The sequence below is a fragment of the Trachypithecus francoisi genome, unplaced genomic scaffold, assembly GCF_009764315.1.
Source record: "Trachypithecus francoisi isolate TF-2019V2 unplaced genomic scaffold, Tfra_2.0 Lachesis_group9, whole genome shotgun sequence".
Lineage (NCBI taxonomy): Eukaryota > Metazoa > Chordata > Mammalia > Primates > Cercopithecidae > Trachypithecus > Trachypithecus francoisi.
The window spans coordinates 19789923-19814234 of NW_022681474.1; the positions used below are offsets into that span (position 1 = coordinate 19789923).

At 41.5% G+C, this 24312-nt stretch overlaps 1 protein-coding gene across 2 annotated transcripts in view; it reads right to left on the reverse strand.

The window, feature by feature from the left end:
* ST8SIA6 (ST8 alpha-N-acetyl-neuraminide alpha-2,8-sialyltransferase 6) overlaps positions 1-6749 on the reverse strand; it is a 138108-nt gene extending 131359 nt beyond the window's left edge. The window contains exons 1-2 of one of the 2 annotated variants that reach the window (XM_033208757.1): positions 6523-6749; positions 5931-6029 (exon numbers count right to left, since the gene is read on the reverse strand). In XM_033208757.1, the coding sequence (XP_033064648.1) occupies positions 5931-6029; positions 6523-6623 (200 nt within the window). In that variant the 5' untranslated portion in view covers positions 6624-6749. The remainder of the gene's footprint in view (positions 1-5930; positions 6030-6522) is intronic. The other variant, XM_033208759.1, reaches the window with a different exon arrangement.
* Positions 6750-24312: the final 17563 nt, after the last annotated feature.

A 24312-nucleotide genomic window follows, 5' to 3' on the forward strand; every position in this document is an offset into this window, starting at 1 on the left:
CGCGAGGCGGAGGTTGCAGTGAGCCAAGATTGCACCACTGCACTCCAGCCTGGGCAACGAGAGCTAAATTCCGTCTCAAAAGAAAAAAAAAACAGAAAGAATTGTATCATTAAAATAAAATAAAAGCTTTCATGAACTACCAGAAAAAAAAAGTGCCCCCAAATCTAAAGTTTCATGACTATAATTTATATTCCAATTCTAAAAATATTAGACTTATGCAAATAGATACTAAGCTTATGACCAAGAAAGAAATAAAGAACAAAGAACTGAAGAAATCGGGAGGGGATCATTTAAAATGATAAATTCCAAGCAATGAAAACAGAATCTAAATAGTACTTGGTTGTTAAGCAATAACTCGATTAAAATCAAAAAATAATTTTCATAGGAAAAAGTGTATAGTAAAATAATAATTACTAAAAAGCCCACCCCTTTGCCGCATGATCCCAAAAACTATATAGATTAATTTAACTAACATTAACATTAAAAAAAAAAATTTTTTTAAGACAGAGTCTCTCTCTGTTGCCCAGGCTGGAGTGCAGTGGAGTGATATTGGCTTACTTCAACCTCCACCTCCCATGTTCAAGTGATTCTCATGCCTCAACCTCCTGAGTAGCTGGGATTACAGACACTGGCCACCACACCTGATTAATTTTTGTTTTTTTAGTAGAGACAGGGTTTCACCATGTTGGCTGGGCTGGTCTCAAACTCCTGACCTCAAGTAATCTGCCTGCCTTGGCCTCTCAAAGTGCTGGAATTATAGGTGTGAGCCACTGTGACCAGCCTAGTTTGAGGATTTCTAATTAGCTTCAGCAATTAGCGTGTAGAGGCCAAAGTCCTTCTGCAGAGAAAAAGGACCACAGGAAAGCGAGAGAAAGGCCATTAAGAAAAATAGCAGGCGAACCTCTATAGGAAAACAGAGATGTGAAGGTGAGGTCCCCCTTCTTTGGTAAACTCATGGTTCAATCATCCCAGATGGGCCAATGAAACAGACACCAACTAACCAGGACATTCAAAGAATAACAGCAGCTGCTGTCCAGGACGTCACAGCCAGCCACACAATCCCAAATCATCACCATAGATGTTTAAAGCCAAAATGGACAGCTGCCACCAAAAGTTGCCAAATCATAACCAAGACATGGATGTTCCCATGGAACTCCAAATTAGCTAGTTACACAAGCTTGTGCTGGCCGTTTCATTAATCTCCCAATAATTCAACCCCTCATTTCTAATGATTGGATATTTGGGTACTCACTTATGGCATTATGGCAGGGTTTTATTGAACTTTCATAATCAAAATGAAATTAATGTTAAGAAAATAATATTTTAGAAAAAAAATTCCAATCACTTGGAAAGTTTAAAGTCTTCACCTAAATGACTCTGAAGATAAAAAGTTCTAAAATGTAATTATAAACAATTTAGAATGTATTTTTAAAAATCTAAACATTATATATGGAAACTGAAGGAATGAGTCCAAAGCTGCATTCAATGTGAAATTCATAGTATTAAATATTTGTGTTACAAAAAAGAGGAAAAATAACATAAATAAATCAAGCATTCATTTCAAGACATTAAGTTGAAAAGATAGAATATTTTAAAAGATAAAAGCACCACGAAGGAAATAGAACATGGAAATATATATACATTGAGTAGTAAATCCAAGAGCTGGTTATTAAAAGAACAAGAAAGTCAATGAAAAACTTTGACAAAACTTATTAGCAAGAGAAAGGATCCATTGTAACGGGGTGATATTTTGAAAACTACTAGTTTATTTTTATCTTTTTCTTTCTGAGCATATGACCTTAACCTAGCCCACTTGAAACATCTCTGCAGGGAGGAAGAAGAGATTAAGACTTTTTCCTGAAAGAATGCAAAAAGAGTAGATAAGGTAATAATCCACTTTAGATAAGTAAAATATGGTTTTCAGCAGCCTCGAGAGAATATATTCCAAATTCTTTTCATTCTCCCACTTTAGCACATTAACCATCTTACTTGGAAGACACAGCTGCTTGACTTTTCCCAATCCTTTTCCTCTAGTCCCCACAATTTATCATTAAGGCTTGAGTTTGAGTTAGACCTGCAGGTTTGCATCAGGGCGAATAGAATATGAAACAGAGGGAAGCTTGCCAATTTCTGGAACTGAGTCAGTAGAAGCAGAAGAGAAAAAAAGAAAGAGGAAAGTTTTGGCTCGGAGAGGGAGAAAGATAGGGACAATAAAAAGCCAGCGACAAGAGTAATAACAATGACAAAAAAGCTTTGCTTCCTCCTCCAATTAGGATTTTGAAATAGATCACTTCTTGGGCAGTACTCCATCCTGAGATAACTAAGAGTAGGGTCACATCTACTTTGTGGAGCAAGTAGAGGGAGGCCGTGATATTTCGTTTTCTGAACTAATTCTGGTTCTTATGTGTTTAGATGAGGCCCAGAAATAGGTGAGAGGCTGGCTGTGGAGCTAGCTAGCAACAGCTGAGTGAGTAGCATCATAGCCAGTGTCACAGAGAGACAACCCGAGATAGGACCAAAAGAGAATCTTTGCCAGATCCCTGAAAGATAACATCAGTAGGATCTCAGGTGAGGCCAAGACAAGCCAGAAGCACCAGCAGGTGCTGAGGGAAAAGAAAGAGCCACAAGCTGCAGATCTTATCATTGACTCTCAACAGGGTGCCTGGCCACCAGATGGAAAAGGATCAACATCACCCTGTAGATTAGAAGGAAAAGATACCATGATCATGAGCTCCAACTCAGGACCACTGCATCACCTAAGGCCCCCTCCCTAATACACCTGAATGTTATCTTTTTAAATTTTCTTTTGGGACAGAGCCTTGGCCTGCCACCCAGGCTGGAGTGCAGTGTCATGATCTTGGCTCACTAAAACCTCCCCTTCGTGGGTTCAAGCGATTCTCGCCTCTCAGCCTCCTGAGTAGCTGGGACTGCAGGTGCACACCCTCGTACCCAGCTAATTTTTGTATCCTTTAGTAGAGACAGGGTTTCACCATGTTGGTCAGGCTAGTCTCAAACTCCTAACTTCAAGTGATCCACTTGCCTCTGCCTCCCGAAGTGCTGGGATTACAGGCGTGAGCCTCCGCACTTGGCTTACTTGGATGGCATCTTAAAGTGAGATGAGATGGTAGGAGCAATCTGAGAGCCTGGGCATTTTTCCTTAGAAAGAACAAATATTGCCAGAAAGAGTCTCTTCAATGGTCACATCTAAGCTTTTGCCTGAATTGAATATTTGAACATGCACACACACACAAACACACACACACACACCATCTTTCCCAGCACCTATGGCAGGCAACACAGTGGAAAATTAAATGTGTGGGATTCTGGATTCTCCTGGCCTGGGTTTCACTCCAGGCTCCACAATGTGTTAACTCTGTGATTGTGGGCAACTTACTTAATCTTTTTGCCTCAATGTCCCCCTCTATAAAAATTAGGATAACAATAGTTTCTCTTAGTATTTTTTAAGGATTAAATGAATTAAATGTAAAGTGCTTATACCCAACAATAAAGTCACGGAATCAACCTAAGTGTCCCTCAACAGAGGACTGGATAAAGAAAATGTGGCATATATATACCACATACTACAACTCAGCCATGAAAAACAAGGATTTAATGTCTTTTGCAGCAACAGGGATGGAACTGGAGGCCATTCTCTTAAATGAAATGACTCAGAAACAGAAAGTCAAATACCACATGTTCTCATAAATAGGAGCTAAATAATGTGTACATATAGACAGATTGTGGACTAATGAACACTGGAGACACAGAAAGGTGGGAGAGTGAGAATGAGGGGAGAGCTGAGAAATTATCCATTGGGTACAGTGAGTACACCCTATTTGGGTGACGGTTGCACTAAAATGTCGACTTCACCACTAGGCAATATATCCATGTAATAAAAATGCACTTTACCCCCTAAACCTATTTTGAAAATTTTTAAAATTAAAAATGTCAAGTACTTAGATCAGTGTCTGGCCCATAAGAATAGTTCATTAAGTGTTGGCTCTCCTTATTCCTACAAGCATCATTACCATGGGGCTCATGTGGGAAGATCAGACCAGCTCCAGAAAAATGAAGAAATGACAGTTTCTCTATACAACCAAGTAGTATGGTGGATTAAAATTTGTACCCCTGCTCCATAAATAACCAAAATCATAAATGATAAAGGGGACATAAAATAAATCAAAACATAAAGAGGCTTTTACAAACACAGAAGAATGGTAAAAATTTTAAAACGCTTAATAAAGTGGGCCATATTCAGAATTATGAGTTACCTGTATTAGCCCAAGAAGTATGCCAAGTAGAAAAGAAGTGTGTCAAAAGGAAGTGAAAAATTCATCAAAGAATTACCTCTAAAAATGACCTGAGATCAAATGCCATTTGATGAGTACATTCTTTCAAACTTTCTCAAAGGGTCAACCCTCGAATGTGTAATAGCCACAGGACTTGGGAAAACACTGAATGCTTCTCAGTTCTTCGAGAAAGCTAGGTTACCTATAGTACACCAACCGGAATAGAAAAAACTAAAGGACACTATTTTTCTCAAAAGCTTTTGTTACTCCAGGAGATCCTAGTGCCTCTAATATGCTGTGAAATTCCAGTGAGGGGGTGGCAGGCAGTGGTGTTCCTCACTTCAGGGTTTATTCCAAACATTTCCAGACCCTTCTCAGAGCCGTGCTAGAGCTGCCTGGAGTCATACCATCAGAAGATTAAGGTGGATCCAAGAGCCAAGAATATACCAAAGCATACGCAGAAGAAAAGGGATTTGCAAGAGATAAAAAGAGGAAAAGAGACCGTATACAAGATTGCAATCATAATAGCAATGCTAAGGCAGGAAGCAGTACATTCTGCTTGTGAAAATGTAAATTGATTCAACCCTTCGAGGAAGCAACTGACAATGTGACTTGGAATCTAAAGAGTACATACTCTTTGACTTAATAATCTCAACTCTTATCTGTCCATCCAGGGTAATTAACTTGAAATGAAGCTAAAGATTTACATACAAGGATGCACTTCATAGAATTACTGATGGCAAACAAAATAAAACAGAAACAAGAAGCAACCTAAATGTTAAAAATGGAAACTATTAAATAGATTATGGCACCTTCAGATAATAAGTTATGCAACAATCCGAAGCAATGTTTTTGTGGGGGGAGGGGAATGTAATGACAGGTATAGGTCTAGGATTTTTAGAAAAAAGTCAGAAGATAAACTACAATGTATAATCTCAGCTATATTTTTAAAATATATGTATATAGAAAAGACTACTGAAAGAAATACAGACCAAAACCAACCTGAATATGGTCTCTGAGAGGTAAGGACCCTGAATGAAAAACATTTTCTTTTATACAGTTCTATTTTCTAACTTTCTGCACCAAGCTGTATTACTTTTACAATCAGGAAAAAAACACACACACACACAATTACTGCCTATGAATAAATACACATATGAATGATAAGAAAAAAATTTAAGCTTCCCATCACTAAGGACAAAATCATTTCTAGCACGCAGAAGAAACCTGAATCTTAACATCGGTGCGTTTTAAAGCATAGAAAACAAAAAGCAAATCAACCAGATCCCTCCATAAAGACAGGCTGAGCTGCTTCTCTCGAAAGGTTGGTGGGGGGGATGGGGGTGCGGGGGGCGGCTTTCAACACACCATCGTCGAAAGGAAAACTCAGCACCCATTTTTCAAATGCAGCTGTTGGGGGATCCCCCTTGATTCAAAGACCCTTCATATGAGGCTTAGAGGGTTGAGGGAGTGTGAAGAGTGCCCCCATTCCCCGCGCCCTCTCCAAACACGCACACTCTCACACTCAATCGCGCGGTCCCAACCTGCCTACTCCCAGCGAATCCAAGCCGGTGCAGCCGCGCCCCACGCCCGGCTCGCCGCCCCCGAGCCCCATTCCGCCCGCGCTGGGCGCCGCTGTACCTGTTCGTGGCGCGCGGTGCCGCGGTCGCCGGGCTCCGGAGCGTCCTCAGCGCTGCGGGAGTGCCGTGAGTGGCCTCCTTGCTTTCCTCCACCAGGATCCTGCACAGCGGAGGAGAAAACTTAAGTTGCTACATCCCGCCGGGAGCCGTTGGCTGACAGGCTGGGAGTCGCGCTCCTTGCCTGGCAGAGAGATCTCGCGCTCCCCGGCTCCCAGGTCAGGTCCCCAACCCCAGAGTTGGAAGAGCCTTAGGGCGGGAAGGAAGGGACAGCAAGGACCAGAATGAGGAGCCCGGGATCCTGATGGGGAACCCGACGGCTGGTCCCTCTCCACAGCTGCCTAGCCCACAGAGATGCGCGCTAGAGCCCCCGCAGCCCTGACCGGTCCCTCTGCTCCCCAGCGGCTGTCCACCGGTCCGAGGGTCGCCTCCCTGCGACCCCCTCCCCTACTACACTCTCAGGCCGTCGCCGCCCGTGGGCTCCTCCCTGCCGCGGCCAAAAGTCTCCGCGCCACAGGGGAAGCGATGGGCTGCTTGGGGGTCCGGGGGCGCCAGGCGGGACGCGCGGCGTGGGGACCGGCGGGCGGGTGGGTTACCTGGTGTGGGCAGGCGCGTCTGCCGGGCACCAGAGCAGGCGCAGCAACAGCAGCAGCAGCAGGCTGGCGAGCAGGGCGAGCAGCGCGCCCCCCGGCCGCATCCTGAGCCACAGGCGCCGCCGCCACCGCTGCTGCCGGGGCGAAGCACAGCCCGGGCGGCCCCGACTCGCGGCTCCCGCCGCCGCCGCCACAGCCGCCGTGGCCGCAGCCCCGCGCACCCACAGCGTTCACAGGCGGCGGCGAGGGGCGCCCACAGCCCACCCGGCAGAGTCTCCCCGGCGAGCGGAGAAGAAGCCGCGCCCGGGCTCGCTCCGGGCTCCGGGCTCCGGGCGCCGGCCCGCGGAGCGCCGCGATCGGCTGGCAGATGACGATTCGCCGAGCTCGCCGCCTGTCCTCCCGGAGGCGCTCCGAGCTGCTGCGGGCTCCGGTCGCCGCTGCCACTGCTGCTGCCGCCGCCGCCGCGCGGGGTCACCTGAAGGTTGGGGCGCGGAAGCTCAATTCCGTGCTGATTGGGCTCCAACTTTTCTGCGCCCTCTCCTCGTCCCGAGTGTCCGCGTGTCCCCCAGAAGCCCACGCAGCCCACCCAGCCACACCACAACTCTGCCTGGGGAGAGAGGAGAGGAGAAAAGGGCCGCTTCAAAAACTTTCGAAACTGTGCAGTCGCTCGACTGCATCCTCCCACGCATAAATAAAGCTGGGGACTGGGGAATTGCTGGGTGGATCATGACCCAGAACAGAAGCAGTAACCTGTGCTTACTTCAACCCAGAGTCAGAGGGACAGCGAATTGGTATGAGGGGCTGGGAGACCTTTAGGTGTGAGCACATTACTACCCGCAGACCGATTTAGCCCCTGCCTGTATTTGCAGATAGTTTTGTTGGAAAACCTCCATGCCCATGGCTTTGTATTATCAGTGACTGCATATGGCTATGTGATTTAGGGCTGCAAGGGCAGAATTGAGTAGTGATGACAGAAGTGGCATAGCCCACAAGGCCTGAAATAGTCACCATTTGAAGCTTTCCAGAAAACATCTGCATACTGCTCTTAAATAAGCAAGAGGCCATTAGCTTGAGGCTGTCTCTCTGTAAGTTGAGTTCCCACCTAACAATGGAAACCTACATTAGGCTGTAATGAAGAGGCGGCTACTGGCCAATCACAGACAACCAACTCATTACACCAGGCCCCATAAGGCAGCCTGCATAGCTATAACCAATCAGTTTCTCTATGGTGCTTCTGAGTTTGGCCTATCAGGCTTTGCTGCTCACACCGTGAGGTGGACCTCACTGGACCTCCTCTGGTTGTGAGTGCTGCCGAGTTCATGAATCCTTTGCTCAAATAAAGTGTGCTAAATTTAATTTGTCTAATGTTTTTCTTTTAACACTGCTAAGGGCTGAATGTTTGTGTCTCTACAAAATTCTTATGTTGAAACCCAAATCCCCAATCTAATGTGGTGGTATTTGGAGGTGGGGCCTTTGGTACCTGATTAGTTCATGGGGTGGAGACTTCCTGGTGGAATTAGCTCCCTCATAAGAGCAGGCAGCGGAGAATTTGCCTCCTCCCTCTCTGCTCTGTGCAGTGTAAAGACACAGCAAGAGGGCAGATTTCTGCCAAGCAGGAAGAGGACCCTCACCAGAACCTGACCATGCTGGCACACTGATCTTGAGCTTCTCACCCTCCAGAACCATGAAAAATAAATTTCTGTTCTTTCGGTCACCCAACCTATGGTATCCTTCTTATGGCAGGCAAAATGAAACCATGGTCTAGATCATATTGGTTAGTATCTCATTTACGAGTATCTCATCTATTGCAGGAGAGTGATCCAATGGCACTATGAAACAGACTGGCTCTCCAATTATTTATTTAGAAGTGGGTCTCAACTCTTTACGCCCTAAACTATCCTGACTGCCCAAGCCTCCACTTAGCCACTTCCCTAGGTTTTAATTCCACTGTGGTTCTATGTGGGCTTATGAAACTATTCACTCTTACTTTTGTATAGTTCTGAGATTTTTCCAAATGCAACCCTTGGATTCCACCATCTTGGGAGTACCTTGATAAGATCTTTTGAAATGACTTCAATTTTGAAAAGGCTTTAATGAGTTAACTTTCCCAAGCAACAAAAATATGATATTTCAACTGACATCTCCTAGACACATACGGTCTTCACCTGAAAGAGGCCAAAGTGAGAGCCATTTGGGAGCAACCAGTCCAGACAGCTAAATAAAGTTGTCACCAAAGATTCTATCACAAGAAAACATATATCAAGGAAAGAGATACCAGTGTCCCTAGTCTCTTTCTGCTAATTCTGGATTTACTCTAAAAACATCTGGTTGAACACAAAACAGAAGTTTGCACACAATAATTGATCAATAAATGTTTGGTCAATAAATAAAAACACATAAGAACTCGTGTTATTTTTAAAGAGAAAATGGAGCAATAAAACTAAAAATAAATGTGACTAGGAATATGATTTCCTTCTATAGCTCATCACTGCTGTCAATGTATGTACTAATCAAGAATAAAAATAGGCTTCTACTTTTACATAAAACTAATATTTATAGGGATTCAGTTGCTTCATCTGAGTATGACAAAGTAATGCTATATTCAGGTAGTGATAGAATAATATTGTAATCTAATTCTACATATTTCAAAGTTTAAGCCATTTGTTAAATAAGTAGAATATGGCACAATTATCTAGAAAATGAAGAGTTGCCTGGATTTGAAAGACAGTCCAATTTTTATCTCAATGCAGAAAATTGTGCAGAAAACTAATGCTGAACATGGTTTGCAGAAAAAGAAAAAGGCATTATGGTATCAGCCAGGAAGCTGCAATTTCACCTAATTTACTAAAGTTTAATATTTCAGCACAGCTGGGCTCAAGGCAACAGCAGAAGAGTCAGCCTTGCGTTGGGTTCCCTAAACACCCTTACTGCAAATGAAGTTACTTTTTATCAAGCCAATGGCTATCAGCGGGGGACTCACAAAAGCCCATTTTAATTGGAAAACCAAATGTAAATTTGCAATGGGAATTCTGAGCCCAGTGTTAAAATTTGACAGTAGGGAACTTTACCACAAGCTTTCTAATTTAAGACTTGGGTGGGTAAGATATGAATTATCTTGCTCATCCTTGAGAGAGAAAGAAACCTGACAAGAACATGATACCTTAATATTATTAGCCACAGAACCACTACTGGAAAAGTGTGCATTTGGTAGCTTAACATTTGCAGGCTTGACTTGCAACCCTAAAGATCTATGCCATGTAGTAATTTGAAATGCTGCTGAGGACAGGAATTGAAACGTAAACTCAGGTTGACATCCAGACGCTGCTGCCAAGCTTGAGATAAGTGGCGAGCCCACCTCACTCACCCAGTCCACTCCACATCGGCCTCTCATCTGGTCTTTGTTATTCTTTATTCATCATCATGAATGTCCTTACCGTCATAAAATAACTTTTAAAAAATGATTGGGAAGTTTTGATATACAAAATATCTCCAGGCCTACGGAAATCTTGAAAGTTGAAGTTTCTGATTTGGAGTATAAGGTTTCTTATTCAGCTAACATGTGACTTTCCACCAAAAAGATGATTCAGGGGAAAGCTAGAAATGTATAAGATTTCCGTAAGTGTGGATTTGGGGATTCAGAAAGATGAATCACAAATATCAAGTGTCTACTTGACATTTGATATATACTTAATATCTATGTATATACACTATATACATAATATGCAATGTACAGAATATATACTGTGTATACACATATTGTATATATTATATATACTATGCATATACATTCCATATAATAATTATGCATATGCAAATTGTTATATATTATGTATATATAATATGTGTAATATATTATATTGTGTATATACATCATTATATATTATGTATATAAAAGTATAGAAACTATATATACATATATTTGTTTACATAGTATGTATATATAGTGATATCTATAATATAGCTACATAATTTTTTCCTTATATTGAAGATTCTTACTGATATATAACAGTGAATAAGTGTCCATAGATATGCTATATCTCTACATAGATTATATGTATATATACACACACTATATAAACAAATATGTGTATATAGAATGCATATACATGTATACTATGTGTATACACACTGTATACATAGTAGATACAAATATATCTCACTGGTATATATGAACATCTTCAATATAAAGAAAAACAGGAATGCTGTTAGAAACACACAAAAAATTGATGCACCAAAGACTCTTTTCTTCGTTCGGGAGACATTCTTACCTCTCTGTTTAGAAAAGATGATTTCTGATGTTTCAGACTGCTTGATTGGTTTTTGTAACATTAAAGATTTGTGAGGACTACAGGATGATAGGTCATTTATAACATTAAACTATACCTTGGGGAGGACGTTCATAAGACTATGATAACCAAGATTACATATTTTCAATAAATCATAGGATATAAATAAAAGTAGAAATGACTTGAAGAAATCAGTGACCTCAGTATCTCTCCAAATATGTCTTATTACAGATTTTTGCCCACTGTTAGTTGAATATTAAAGAATGGGGACCAGGCACGGTGGCTCACACCTGTAATCCCAGCACTTTGGGAGGCTGAGGTGGGCAGATCACTCGAGCCCAGGAGCTCGAGATCAACCTGGGCAACACAGCAAAACCCCTTCTCTATAAAAAACATCAAAAGAAAAAAAAGTTAGCAGGGCATGGTGGTGCACATCTGTGGTCCCTGTGACTCCAGAGGTAGAGGTGGGAGGATCACTTGAGCCCAGGAGGCGGAGGTTGCAGTGAGCTGAGATGGCACCACTGCACACTCCATCCTGGGTGATGGAGTGAGGCTCTGTCTCAAAAAAAAAAAAAAAGAAAGTAATTCTATACATAAAGTAGTTTTAATTTAAAGAGTATAACTAAAACTACAGGACAAAATATAAGAATTATTATTCACTTTATAAAATAGATTTTTAACATATAAACATTCAAAGTTCCACAATTCCTCTCTTTGAAATGCACTTAAAACACTGTAAAGGACTAAAAGGTGAAATGCATGCTATTTATTCATATCTCAAGACTATAAAATGGCAACAATCCCATTTCACAAACTCCCTGCTGAAGGTGAACTAATTGGACAAAAATGCCAACTTCAAGACATGTCTGCTCTATTTGTCATCTTATAGTTGTGGGAATTAAGTAGAAAAGTTGGTTAGGTGCGGGGGCTCATGCCTGTCATCCCAGCACTTCGGGAGGCCAAGGCAGGAGAATTGCTTGAGTCCAGGAGTTCAAGACAAGCCTGGGCAACATAGCAAGACCCTGTCTCTACAAAAAGCCTTTTTTTTTTTTTTTCAATTAGTCAGGCATAGTGGCTCGTGCCTGCAGTTCCAGCTACTTGGCAGGCAGAAGTGGGAAGGTCACTTGAGCCGGGGAAGCAGTGGTTGCAGTGAGCCAAGATCATGCCACTGCACTCCAACCTGGGTGACAAAGACCCTGTCTCTTGGAAAAAAAAAAAACACCGCAGAAAAGTTTTTAAGGCCTTACTAATTCTCAATTTGAAAGGGCAAAGGCTACGAATAGACCACAGTTAAAAACAAGTAGCAATCCGGGAGAATGACCAGGGCTGCAGGATTAACAAAGAGCTGGAAGCTAACATTTCTGTTTTCAGCAAATGTAGCGTTCTTGCCAGAGGAATGCTAGTTACCTAGAGATGCTGCTAAACTTAGGGAGAGATGCTGCAAAAGAATGTTGTGGCTATGACGAAAGTCAATTTGCCAGTAGAAATGAGCACCTGTTCTACCTGTCTGATTAGAAATAAGTACCTGTTCTACCTATCTGATAAACAGAAAGTTTTTGAGCTATTGATTTTCACCAAACTGGCCTCTTCCAGAGTCAGAATACCCTGCCTAATTCTAGACCCTGTCCGACCAGGCAAAACCTCAGTTGTTGGAACAGATTGAGGGGTGGAGAGTGAGCATGCAGAGATAATATGTCAAACTCTGTCAAATTTCTTCCTCCAACTTCTCTTCCCTACCTCTTCATTCCATATAACCTAAACTATAAACAGATAACTTAAAGAAAAATTCAGCCAGCCTGTAATGCAAAACTAAGTTTCAACAAGTACACAAAGAGAAAAGAAGGACTGCCAGAGAATTTCCATTCACAATATTCCTAGCAAGTAGCAGAAAGGAACAGACATGACTTACTTCAAAGACGACCAGACAGGAAAGGAAATTATGCAAAGGTTCTGGAAAATATAAGATAAAAGGAAAGAAATGTAACCAGTAAAAAGGGAAGTGAAGAAAATGTGTTGGAAGAGACTTACTCCAAGAAATAGCAGAAAATTTAAACAAAATCACTTCATACTCCCCGGGAAATTAAATATATGTAAACACTGTCATAGGAAAGTCCAAAGAAAGACAAACTGAAAAAGAGGTAGTAAGGCAATAGAATACATTGAGAAGTGAACTGACAACAGTAAAGCAAAACACAACAGAAAAATGTTGCAAACTCAGAATATCTGACAGAACTTATATGGCAAAAATCTGAATCAATGTCAGATTGAACTGGTGACAATTACAAAAGGAAAAAAAAAAGCACACACAGGAAAAGGACAGGGAAACTACACTGATCAAAAATATATATATGTATCAAAAACAGATTTTTTTTTTTTTTTTTGAGATGGAGTTTCACTCTTTTGTCCAGGCTGGAGTATAGTGGCAAGATCTTGGCTCATTGCAACCTCTGCCTCCCAGGTTCAAGCGATTATCTTGCCTCAGCCTCCCGAGTAGCTGGGACTACAGGTGTGTGCCATCATGCCCAGCTAATTTTTTGTATTTTTAGTAGAGACAGGGTTTCGCCATATTGGCCAGGCTGGTCTCCAACTTCTGACCTCAGGTGATCCGCCTGCCTCAGTCTCCCAAAGTGCTGGGATTACAGGCGTGAGCCACTGTGCCTGGCCCAAAGACAGATATTAAATATATATCTGTTTTTTCTTTTTGAAATGGAGTCACTCTGTCACCCAGGCTGGAGTGCAGTGGTGCAATCTTGGCTCACTGCAACCTCTGCCTCCAGGGTTCAAGTGATTCTCCTGCCTCAGCCTCCTGAGTAGCTGGGATTACAGGCAAGTGCCACCATGCCAGGCTAATTTTTGTATTTTTAGGAGAGACGGGGTTTCACCATGTTGGCCAGGCTGGTCTCGAATGCCTGATCTCATGATCCACCTGCCTCAGCCTCCCAAAGTGCTGGGATTACAGGTGTCAGCCACCATGCCTGGCCACATCTATTCTTTTTTTATAGGTATTAGATGTTCTTTTTAAAAAGCATTACAATGAAACATTAAAAATACTTAGGACATAATACAAGAAAACTTTCCTGAAGCAAAGGAACATGTGAATCTGCAACATTTCTTCTTCTTGTCTGAACTCACTATATAAACTTATGATGTTACAGACAAATTTAATAGAGAATGACTAACTTCATGATTTATTTGTTGCAGATATTATTCAAAGACAAAAGAATCCTAAAAACTTCAAGAAAGAAGAAAAAGGCAAAGATTAACCTGGCTTCCGACTTCATCTCAGCAACTTTAAACAAAAGGAACAAAATCATATTTACAGAATTTTTAAGCAGAAAAGATGTGGCTCACACATTCCATGCCCAGCCATGATAGTTTTCATATGGAAAAGTAAATGTTTTTAACTATGAGATTTTCAAATACTTTCAAATATTTAAGAACTCAGAATACACAACACTTACGTGTGTATCCTAAAAAAAGAAAAATCAACTTGAGCCATAGCCCAGCCGTAAAACATGAATCAAAATAAGGACTTAACAATGAAGTCTTGTTCATAAATAATTCAGATGAGAAAATCAGCCCTGTAAAAATCGAATTAAGTTTAAATATTAGAATTCCACAATATAAGTATTACATTCTGCTTAAAAATAGCTAGGTAAATATGAAATTATACGTTGATGTAATAAATCTTGAAAGGAAAATTCCAGTTTATGGCAAATAGTGGCAAGGATAAAATAAGAAGGGGAATGATGTAGGTAGTAAAAGCGCATTATTTTCTTCATCTTTCAGCATGCATAGATATAATTAAATCATTAAAAATCCTGCTAGTCAGAAAAAGTAATAATTGTTTTACCCCACTCTTCCCCAAAAAAGTATAAAAATCTTCCAGAGAGGGGAGAAAGAAAACTCAGACTTGTAAGCAAATGATAGAAAGAGTAAGGCAATTCACCTGGCACAGTGGCTCACGCCTGGAATCTCAGCACTTTGGGAGGCTGAGGCAGGAGAATTACTAGAACCCAGGAGTTCCAAGCCGTAGTGAGCTATGATGATGCCACTGCATTGCAGATTGGGTGACAGAGTGAGACAGAAAGGGGGAAGAAATGAAAGGGAAAAAAAGGAAAGGAAAGGAAGAAAGAGAAAGAAAGAGAGAAAGATAAAGAGAGAGGGAGAAAGAGCAAAGGAAGGAAGAAACAAAAGAAGGAGGCAAGAAGGTAGGGAAGAAAGGAGAAAGGGAAGGAAGGAGAGAAGGACGGAAGGAAGAAGGGGACCAGTAAGTGTTAAATAAAGTTTATAAGAGGCTATGGATTTGGACTGAGCTCCTGCACTAGGCCCCAACAGATCAAACCAAAATGGCATGATTCTTGCTAAAGTTCCATGTCATCAAACCAAAACTAAGTTGTTTGACTTGCTAAGAAATCAGGCGAGAGCCATAACAGCCAAATCTCCAAATAGACCAGTTCTAGCCAGCATGATAAGGAAATCCCCTCTGCTGTAACCCTTGCAAGGAGGTAACCAGAAGTAACCTGATAGTAACTAATTCCCTTTGCTGTTTCCTGGTTCCAGCTTAAGCTATCTTATAAACAACAACTGTTCTGCCACATCCAGTGTAGAACCTCCTTATTTTCAGACGACATGCTGCTGGATTAATGACTCCCAAATAAAATCTGACTAGATCATTTAACTAAATTTGTTAAAATTTTGTCTTTTGACACAAGCAATATAGGGATCTGTTACAAACACTTAGCAATGTTTTATAAAATATGACAACTAGAAATATGACAGCTAACCTCTTAATAATGAAAGAGAAATCCATGAGTACCAGAACTGAGGAATGAACAGAAAAAAAGATCAGCAAAGGTATGACCTGACACAGCTGCTCACATGGGATGCATGAGCATCCTGGCAACCTGGAGGTTTGATTTCATTTGTTTTCATTTTTATTTTTTTAGAGATGGGTTCTTGCGATGTTGCCCAGGCTGGAATACAGTGGCTATTTACAGGCACTATCCCATTATTAATCAGCACAGGAGTTTTAACCTGCTCTGTTTTCGGCCTGGGCCAGGTCATCCCTGTTTAGGAACCCGGTGGTCCCCTGGCTCCCAGGAGGTCACTGTATTAACGCCGAACTTAGTGTGGACTCCTGATCGGCATAGCACAACACAGCCCAGAATTCCTGGACTCAAGCAATCCTCCTGCCTCATCCTCCCAAAGAACTGGCACTACAGGTGCATGTCAACCTGCCCAGCCAGTGTTCACATCTATGCACAGAATGATAAAAGAAGACTATGTTCCTAGTGAAACACAGAATTGAAATTCATTCATGAAGCTCTTTTGTTGTTAAAAATTAATGCAAAATATCCTTGGTAGCCAAATATCGAAATAAGCTAGACTTGGTGGCATTTGCCTCTAGACCTAACTACTCGGGAGGCTGAGGCCAGAGGACAGCTTGAACCCAGGAAGTAAACCTGTAGGGAGCTATGATTGTGCCACTGCACTCCAACCTGGGAAACAGAGTGAGACTCTGTCTGTAAAAGAAAAGAAAAAAAGAGACAGAAGAAAATATCATACTCACAAAATGGAATACCCAGGGATACAGAGGGTCAGCTTTCCATGTACATGGGTCCCACAGAGCTGACAGCAGGACCTGTATACGCACAGACTGGCATATGCAGGACGGCAGGGAAGCGGTCCCTGGGCATACCAAGGGATGGCTATAAATGGTCTCTTTTCTAAGAGAAAAGCGACTGACCCCAGAAAGAAGGAGTGAGATGCAAGAATAAAAATGAAAAAGGAAAATGGTAAAACCATCATTGACTACATAACACAAAACAATGATGACTCGTCTGTAAAGAGAACTACAAAACAAGACTGAACTGAAACCACAGACAATAATAACATGGAAGACAGACAGGAGGGATCAGGGCTCAAGCATAATAAGCTCCTTGTCTTATTCGGAAGGTGGGTAGAAATAATAATTACCTTTATGCAGTATTACGTCAAATATGCACTTTGTGAATGTGAAGACATCTACTGAAAAATAAAGTTATAACTCTTTTTTTTTTTTTTTTTTTTTCTCTGAGACGAAGTCTGGCTCTGTCGCCAGGCTGGAATGCAGTGGTACGATCTCGGCTCACCACAACTTCCGACTCCCTGGTTCAAGCGATTCTTCTGCCTCAGTCTCCCGAGTAGCTGGGATTACAGGCATGCACCACCACACCCAACTAATTTTTGTATTTTTAGTAGAGATGGGGTTTCACTATGTTGGCCAGGAGGGTCTTGATCTCCTGACCTCGTGATCCGCCTGCCTCAGCCTCCCAAAGTGCTGGGATTACAGGTGTGAGCCACCGTGCCCGGCCCTAAAAGTATAACTCTTAAACCAGTGGAAGAAAAAAGAAATAGAAAAAAATCAATCCATTCAATAGAAGACAGAAAAGTAAAGAAGAGGTAGGGAATAGGAAGTCAAAAAAACAGCACAAAATAAGATAGTGTAAATAAATTCAAGTATATCAGTTATGATAGTGAAATAAATAATCAGTTAAATGACAGAAACTCACAGATTAGAGGAAAATAAGAAAAATGACACAGAAAAAAACATGAACATAACAGTATGTAAAATGATATACAAAGAAAATATTAGCCAAAAGAAAGCTAAAATAATATCAGACAAAACAGACATGGAAGTGCAAAGTATTGATAGACATAAAGAGGGAAGGCCAGGCACAGTGGCTCATGCCTGTAATCCCAGCACTTTGGAAGGCCAAGGTGGGCAGATCACTTGAGGTCAGGAGTTTGAGACCATCCTGGCCAACATGGTGAAACCCTGTCTCTACTAAAAATACAAAAATTAGCTGGCCGTGGTGGTGCGTGCCTGTAATCCCAGCTACTTGGGAGGCTGAGGTAAGAGAATTGCTTGAACCTAGGAGGCAGAGGTTGCAGTGATCCGAAATCATGCCACTGCACTCCAGCATGGGCAATAGAGTGAGACTGTCTAAGAAAGAGAGAGAGAGAGAGAGAGGAAGGAAAGAAGAAAGGAAGGAAGGGAGGGAGGCAGGGAGGGAGGAAGGAAGGAAGGAAGGAAGGAAGGAAGGAAGGAAGGGAGGAAGGGAAAGGAAATTTCATAGTAATAAAAGGCACACCACAGTGGAAACAGTCCTGTATCTGTGTGAAACAACCAACAATGTAACTTCAAATTATACAAGACAAATTTGATAGATTCAACACCTCTCTCACTCAAGGAGACAACACAATAGCAGAAAACAGGGATTGAGCAACACAATTCAAAAGAATACATTTTCCCCAAACTAATCTGTATTATTTTTGAAAACGAACCATATTTCAGTTCACACAGCAAGTACCAACAAACCCCAATAATGATTATAAAAGTTATGTTCTCTGACCACAAATCAGAAAAATTATAAACCAATTTTTAAAGATTAAGATGACCCCCATACTAACACATTCAGACACCAGTGCTCCTTTACTTACAGTGGGGTTATATCCCAATAAACATGTTGCAAATTTAAAATATCTTAAGTCAAAGATGCATTTAGTACACCTAACCTACCAAACATCATAGTTTAGCCTACACTCCATGAAAAGGGCTCAGAACACTTACATGAGCCTACATTTAAGCAAAATCATCTAACATGAAGTCTGTTTTATAGCAAAGATTGAATATATCTCATGTAGTGTTTTGGATACTGTACTGAAAATGCAAGCCTGGGCAACATAGGGAGACCCAGTCTCTACAAAAAGAAATTTAAAAATTAGCTGAATGTGGCGGTGCACACCTGTGGTCCCAGAAATTCGGGAGGCTGCAGTGAAGGATCACTTGAGCCCAGGAGGTGGAAGCTGCAGTGAGCCATGTCACTTGAGCCTGGGTGACAGAGTGAGAACCCATCCCCCCCAAAAAAGACAGAAAGAAAAAGCAAAGTAGAATGGTTGTATGGGTCCTTGAAGTATGGTTTCTACTGAATGTATATTGCTTTTGTATCATCATAAAGTCAAAAAATTGTAGGTCAAACTGTCATGAACCAGGGACAGTTTGTAATTCATAGGTCAAAGAGTCATCTCGATTAAATTTAGAAAATATTTATAAAACACCAATTTTATAAAAGTGGTGGAAGCAGTTCTCGAGGAGGACATTGTTAAAAGAAGTATCTGCCTCTGTTGAGGTCTTTGAGGTATATCCAGATGAGATGAACCACTGTCATCAAAATGAAAGGGCTGTTTCTGCCAGCCCAGAGAGTTAAGGGAGCCTGGAGGTTCCAGATGCTCAGACTAACCTACCCAAATGTCTCCACGACAGCTCTCTAAGTCCCATTCCTTTCCTGTCATAACCTTGCCGTTTGCATAGGTGACCTGTCAAGGCTGTAGGTTCCATCCACTTTGCAGCACGGTCACCCATAAGATTAAATCCTGGGCCAAAATGATCTTTAGCTGCAAGTGATAATCCCCTCTTTAAATGCTGCCACAGAGGTCTTCCAGCTTTCAAAGCCAGCATTGAGCTGATATTTAGCTAACCTAAGGCTGATATTTTTAAATTTAAAGCTTCTAAAGCATTACCCAAAATCAGGCAGTTCATGATTCATTTCATTACCATTACCCTCAAACTATTGAAAGGACTTGCCTGTCTCTAAGCTGGATGGTTCATCTCCTGCACCTCGCCTGAATCCATATCAGTGAGACTCTCATTGGGATGTCAAGGGTTCTTACCACTCCACCCACCACCAACAATTCTTGTGCTATGTAGCAGCTAAGATTTAATTCCAGAGCCCCCACCTAAGGTTCTGCTTTCCAGGGCCACTTCTGATACCAGCGCTTGACCTGTTCACCACGTCCCACATCACCAAGCAAAGCTTCAGGCAAAGACTTACAAGCAGGAAGCTTATTTGAGAAGTGTCCTCCAGCAGCAGGAATGAAGGATGGCGAAACGGTTCAACTGGTCCATTCTATGGGAAACTAAAGCCCAACCCCTCTAGGCACCCACTGGAACACCATATGGAATACGTCTCAGAATTGTTCACCTGAAGGGCAGAGAAAAGGGGCCTTTATCCAACACTGTTCCTCATCTGTCAGGGGTTGTCCCCTGAGTTGTAAATTCCCTCACACTTTCACATTGCACATGAGTGAGGACCAGGCTGGTTCCTGCAGAAATATCACCATGACACCACGGTATCAAAAAAGCTCCAGGAAGAAGAGGTATCCTGGGAAGCTGAAGTTTACACCAGCACTCATATGGAAACCTAAGCATTGGACACCAGATAACAGGTCGCATACAAAGAATCAGGAATTAAACTGTCGTAAGAGGTGGTGAAATCTACTGGTTGAAAAAGAGCTCTCAAGGTTGACTACCTGGGTTCATATCTCAGTCATTTCACTTACCTGCAAGTCCTTAACCTGCAAGGTATTCAACTTCTTGTGCCTCGATTTCCTTATATTTAAAATGGAGATAATAATAATAGTAATATATACTTCATAATGCTATTGTAAAGATTAAAGAGTTACTCATATAAAGAGGTTTGGACAGTGTCCGGCATGTAATAAACACTAGATAAGTGAATAACTATTATATTCTTGGTAGCAATACTAGGAGCTAGAAAACACTTTCAAAATTATAAGGCAAAATTACTTCCAACCTAGAATTTTATACCAAGAAAGGAGATAGAAATTATGTAATTGATCCTCAGTAGAACAATAGTATTTTGTGGCTTGTTTATTCAGCAATTCAAATGAAAGAACAAAGTTTATATACCATAAATCTCCAAAATTACAATACAAGAGCCATTACTATTTATTCTTATTGTACAAGGATGGTTCAACATGAGAAAACCTAATTTTATATACCATATTATTGGGGTGTTGGAGGAAAACTATTATCATCTTAGAAAGGATATATTTAGCAACCTCTCCTAAATTAAAAAAAAAAAAAAAAACAAATCTGAGGCCAAGTGCAGTGGCTCATGGATGCAATCCCAGCTACTTGGGAGACTGAGGCAGGAGGATCACTTGAGCCCAGGAGTTCAAGGCCAGCCTGGGCAACATAGTGAGATCCCATCTCAAAAAAGAAAAGAAAAGAAACTTTAGTAAAACAAGATGAGTTTGACAGCAGCTTCAAATAGAATGATAAAACAAATTAACATCTTAAATCAAAAAGGAGTCATATGCTTAATAGCTTAATAAAAACAATTTCTTTCAAACCAAGAATGAGACAGGATCTTAACAATTGTTTGAGTGAAGTGTGTCTATGGTCTCGTGCAGGTTTTTGACATGCGATTTGACTATTCAACATACTAAAAGTAAGTTTCTTAATGTCATCAAAGCATTAAACCTAAATAAAACCATATAAAATACTCAACACTTTTATCCATAGCTTAAGAATCAGTATAACTGAAAAGTATCAGTTGTTCTATTTCTATATTTAACACTAAAAATGAGTATTGATTTTGTACCTATCTCTGAAAATAGAGAACAGAAAATTAGCAAATAGCTGATTCTATGGTCATTGGCAACTAACCAGAATAATAATCCTCGCTACTGATTTTTAGGACCAATTTTGTCCCCACCTATACGCATGTAGGTTTTGGACTCGGTAGAAAATTTCCAGGTCTATTAACACAAGTAATTCAACTTTTTCTTTTCATTTAAAGGCCTCTTTTTCCCAGGCATCTTTCTAGAACATGATCTGATATTGCAAGATTGAGGATAAATATTTAGGAATATTTGGGAATCAGGCATAAACTTCAGATCATTTTCTGATTATGTCCCTTCTATCATTTCTCTATACTTGGGAAGAAAATGTATGATGTGCTTGTAAAACACAGGGTCAACGTGATTTTGTCACCATGGCTTTGCTCTTGCCATTCTGTCCTCTTTGCCAGAAAAGCTCTTGCTCCAGATATGTTCTGGGCTCATCCCCTCTTTCTCTATCCAATCAAATATTACCTTAATAAAATAAGAACTGCCTTTCAACCCTAGACACCCAACATCTCCTACCTCCCTACATTGCTTTATGTTTTCTCTAGCGCTTGTTACCACCAAATACATTGTGTATTTATTTGTACATTTCTAGAGACTTCTCCCAATTACCATGGAACCTCCATGAAGGCACAGACTTGGTCTATTTCACCCTATTCCTGCATTTCCAGTGCCTAGAACACATGGAAGGGACAAAAGAAGCATTTGTTAAATACAGAAATGAATGTAAATGCCAAAGTGTTTATAACATGCAAGTGACATTTTTCTGTAGCTAACCTAACCACTGCCTTTCCTCTGAAAACTTCAATGGCCTTTAGAAATGCTGGGTACAATCACAGTAAAGATAAAAAAGTAAATATAAGGAGAATTTTTCGTCAGTAAACAGTGCAGAATAAAGTAGAATGAAAGGGCAGATAAATGTGTCAGCCACAGACTGAAAAAGTTCAAGCAAGTTGTTTTCCCAATAAAGTATTTTTTCCCACTAAAAATATTCACTTGGTCATATTTCTTTGGAAAAGATGGCGTGTAAATATAGTACTGAGATTTTAATAGATTACTCGGCGATCTTCCCATGCTGATACTCAGAGCACCCTGTTATAAGGTACAGAGCATGAGGTTTTTATTTAAATAGGTTTGGTGTGGATTTTGGCTGTGCCACTCACTGGTTATATGACTCTGAGTGGGATGTTTAACTTCTCCGAGTTTCTTCATCTGCAAAATGAGGGTAAAGTGAACCTACTAGGGACTCTGTTCCTCCTCCTGGGTTCTCTAAATCAGGGGTCCCCAAGGCCCTGTATCAGTCCATGGCCTGTTAGGAACTAGGCCACGCAGCAGGTGGTGAGTGGCAGACGAGTGAGCAAAGCTTCATCTGTATTTACCGCAGCTCCCCATCACACACATCACTGCCTGAGCTCCGCCTCCTGTCAGATCAGCAGCAGCATTAGATTCTCATAGGAGCACGAACCCTATTGTGAGCTGCGCATGCGAGGAATCTAGGTTGCTTGCTCCTTATGAGAATCTAATGCCTGAAGATCTGTCACTGTCTCCCATCACCTTCCAGTGGGACCATCAGGTTGCAGGAAAACAAGCTCAGGGTTCCCAGCAATTCTACATTATAGTGAGTTGTAGAATTATCTCATTCTATATTACAATGTAATCGTAGTAGAAATAAAGTGTGTAACAAATATAATGCACTTGAACCATCCCGAAACCACCCCCACTCCATCTGTTGAAAAAATGTCTTCCACAAAACCAGTCCCTGGTGCCAAAATGATTGGGGACCACTTATTTAAATGAAGAGCATCCTCAGCCAGCAAGATGCCAGAGCCAGACACGAGTGTCACCCCTCACTCCCTGTTCTTCTTCGGTGCCCCCAGCCACCACATCCAACCCATCAATACACTTTCAAGTTTATGTCATCAGTTTCTCTTGAACCCATTCCTTTCTCTCCAGCCACACTGCCATTTGTCTTTTCCATGGTCCAGACCATCACCATCTCTTCTGTCTGGATTATTGCAACACCCTCTTATCTGATTTTATTGTAGCTGGTTTGCCCACCACCGCTCCCCTCCATTCCCCAACAGCAGAAAGAATGATGGCCCTAAAAGACAAACGTGCAGTGATCTATTGCACAGCAGTGTCTATAGCCGACGCCTGGTGGGATTGTTTCTGCTGCCTGGCCTCCTTGCGTTTAAGTCTATTTCCCAATCGCTGTTCTCTAGTCCTCCTGATGTTTCCAGAACTAGCCAATAAATATCCTCCCATTAAATTCCGCCGCTGCCCAGGTTAATTACTTGTAACCAGGAGCACTGACTGGCACATCATGAAATGCCTGTTCCCTCCATCCCCTGAAAACGCACCTATGCTTCCAGTGGCCTCCTGTTCACACCTACATCCTTAGCATTGCTTTGGGATTCAAGCATCTCTCACCTCTCCAGTTTCCTCATCTCATTTTATGCTCCAGCCACATTCACCCTCCCGCAGTTGAGCTAGCGTGATATATTCTCTCTTGCTTCTGGACTTTTTCACATGCCGTGTTTTCTCCAAGACCTTCCCCTGTATGCTGTACTCAACAACCCCCCAACACCCACCCATCCATCCTTCACTTGGCTAATGTCTACTTGTCCTTTGGATCTCAGCTTCAAATTCCCTTAGAAAGCCTTTCTTGAACACGTTGCATGTGAACTTCTTTCTAATGCAAGAGAGCTCTCTTCATTTAGCAGCTGTAGGCAGCTTCACACCTATTGCCCTATAGCGTCCTGAAGAGATGGCTTCCAACCCAGCTTCAGTTAGAAAAATCCTTGCATAGGACCCACCTGGAGTCATGAGCTCATCTTTCTGGTAAGAGGGATAAGGCTGTGGTTGTCTAGCTGCAGTCACCTGCCACCACCTGCAGAGTTCTTTGATCCACCCCTTTCCCTTTTGTGGGGTACTTTCCCCAGAGAGCTCAATGCTTAGCTATTTCAAAGAATTTCTGATTGTGAGTGAGAGGTGTCAAGGAGAGAGAATTGGAAGGGGGTACTTTAAGCAT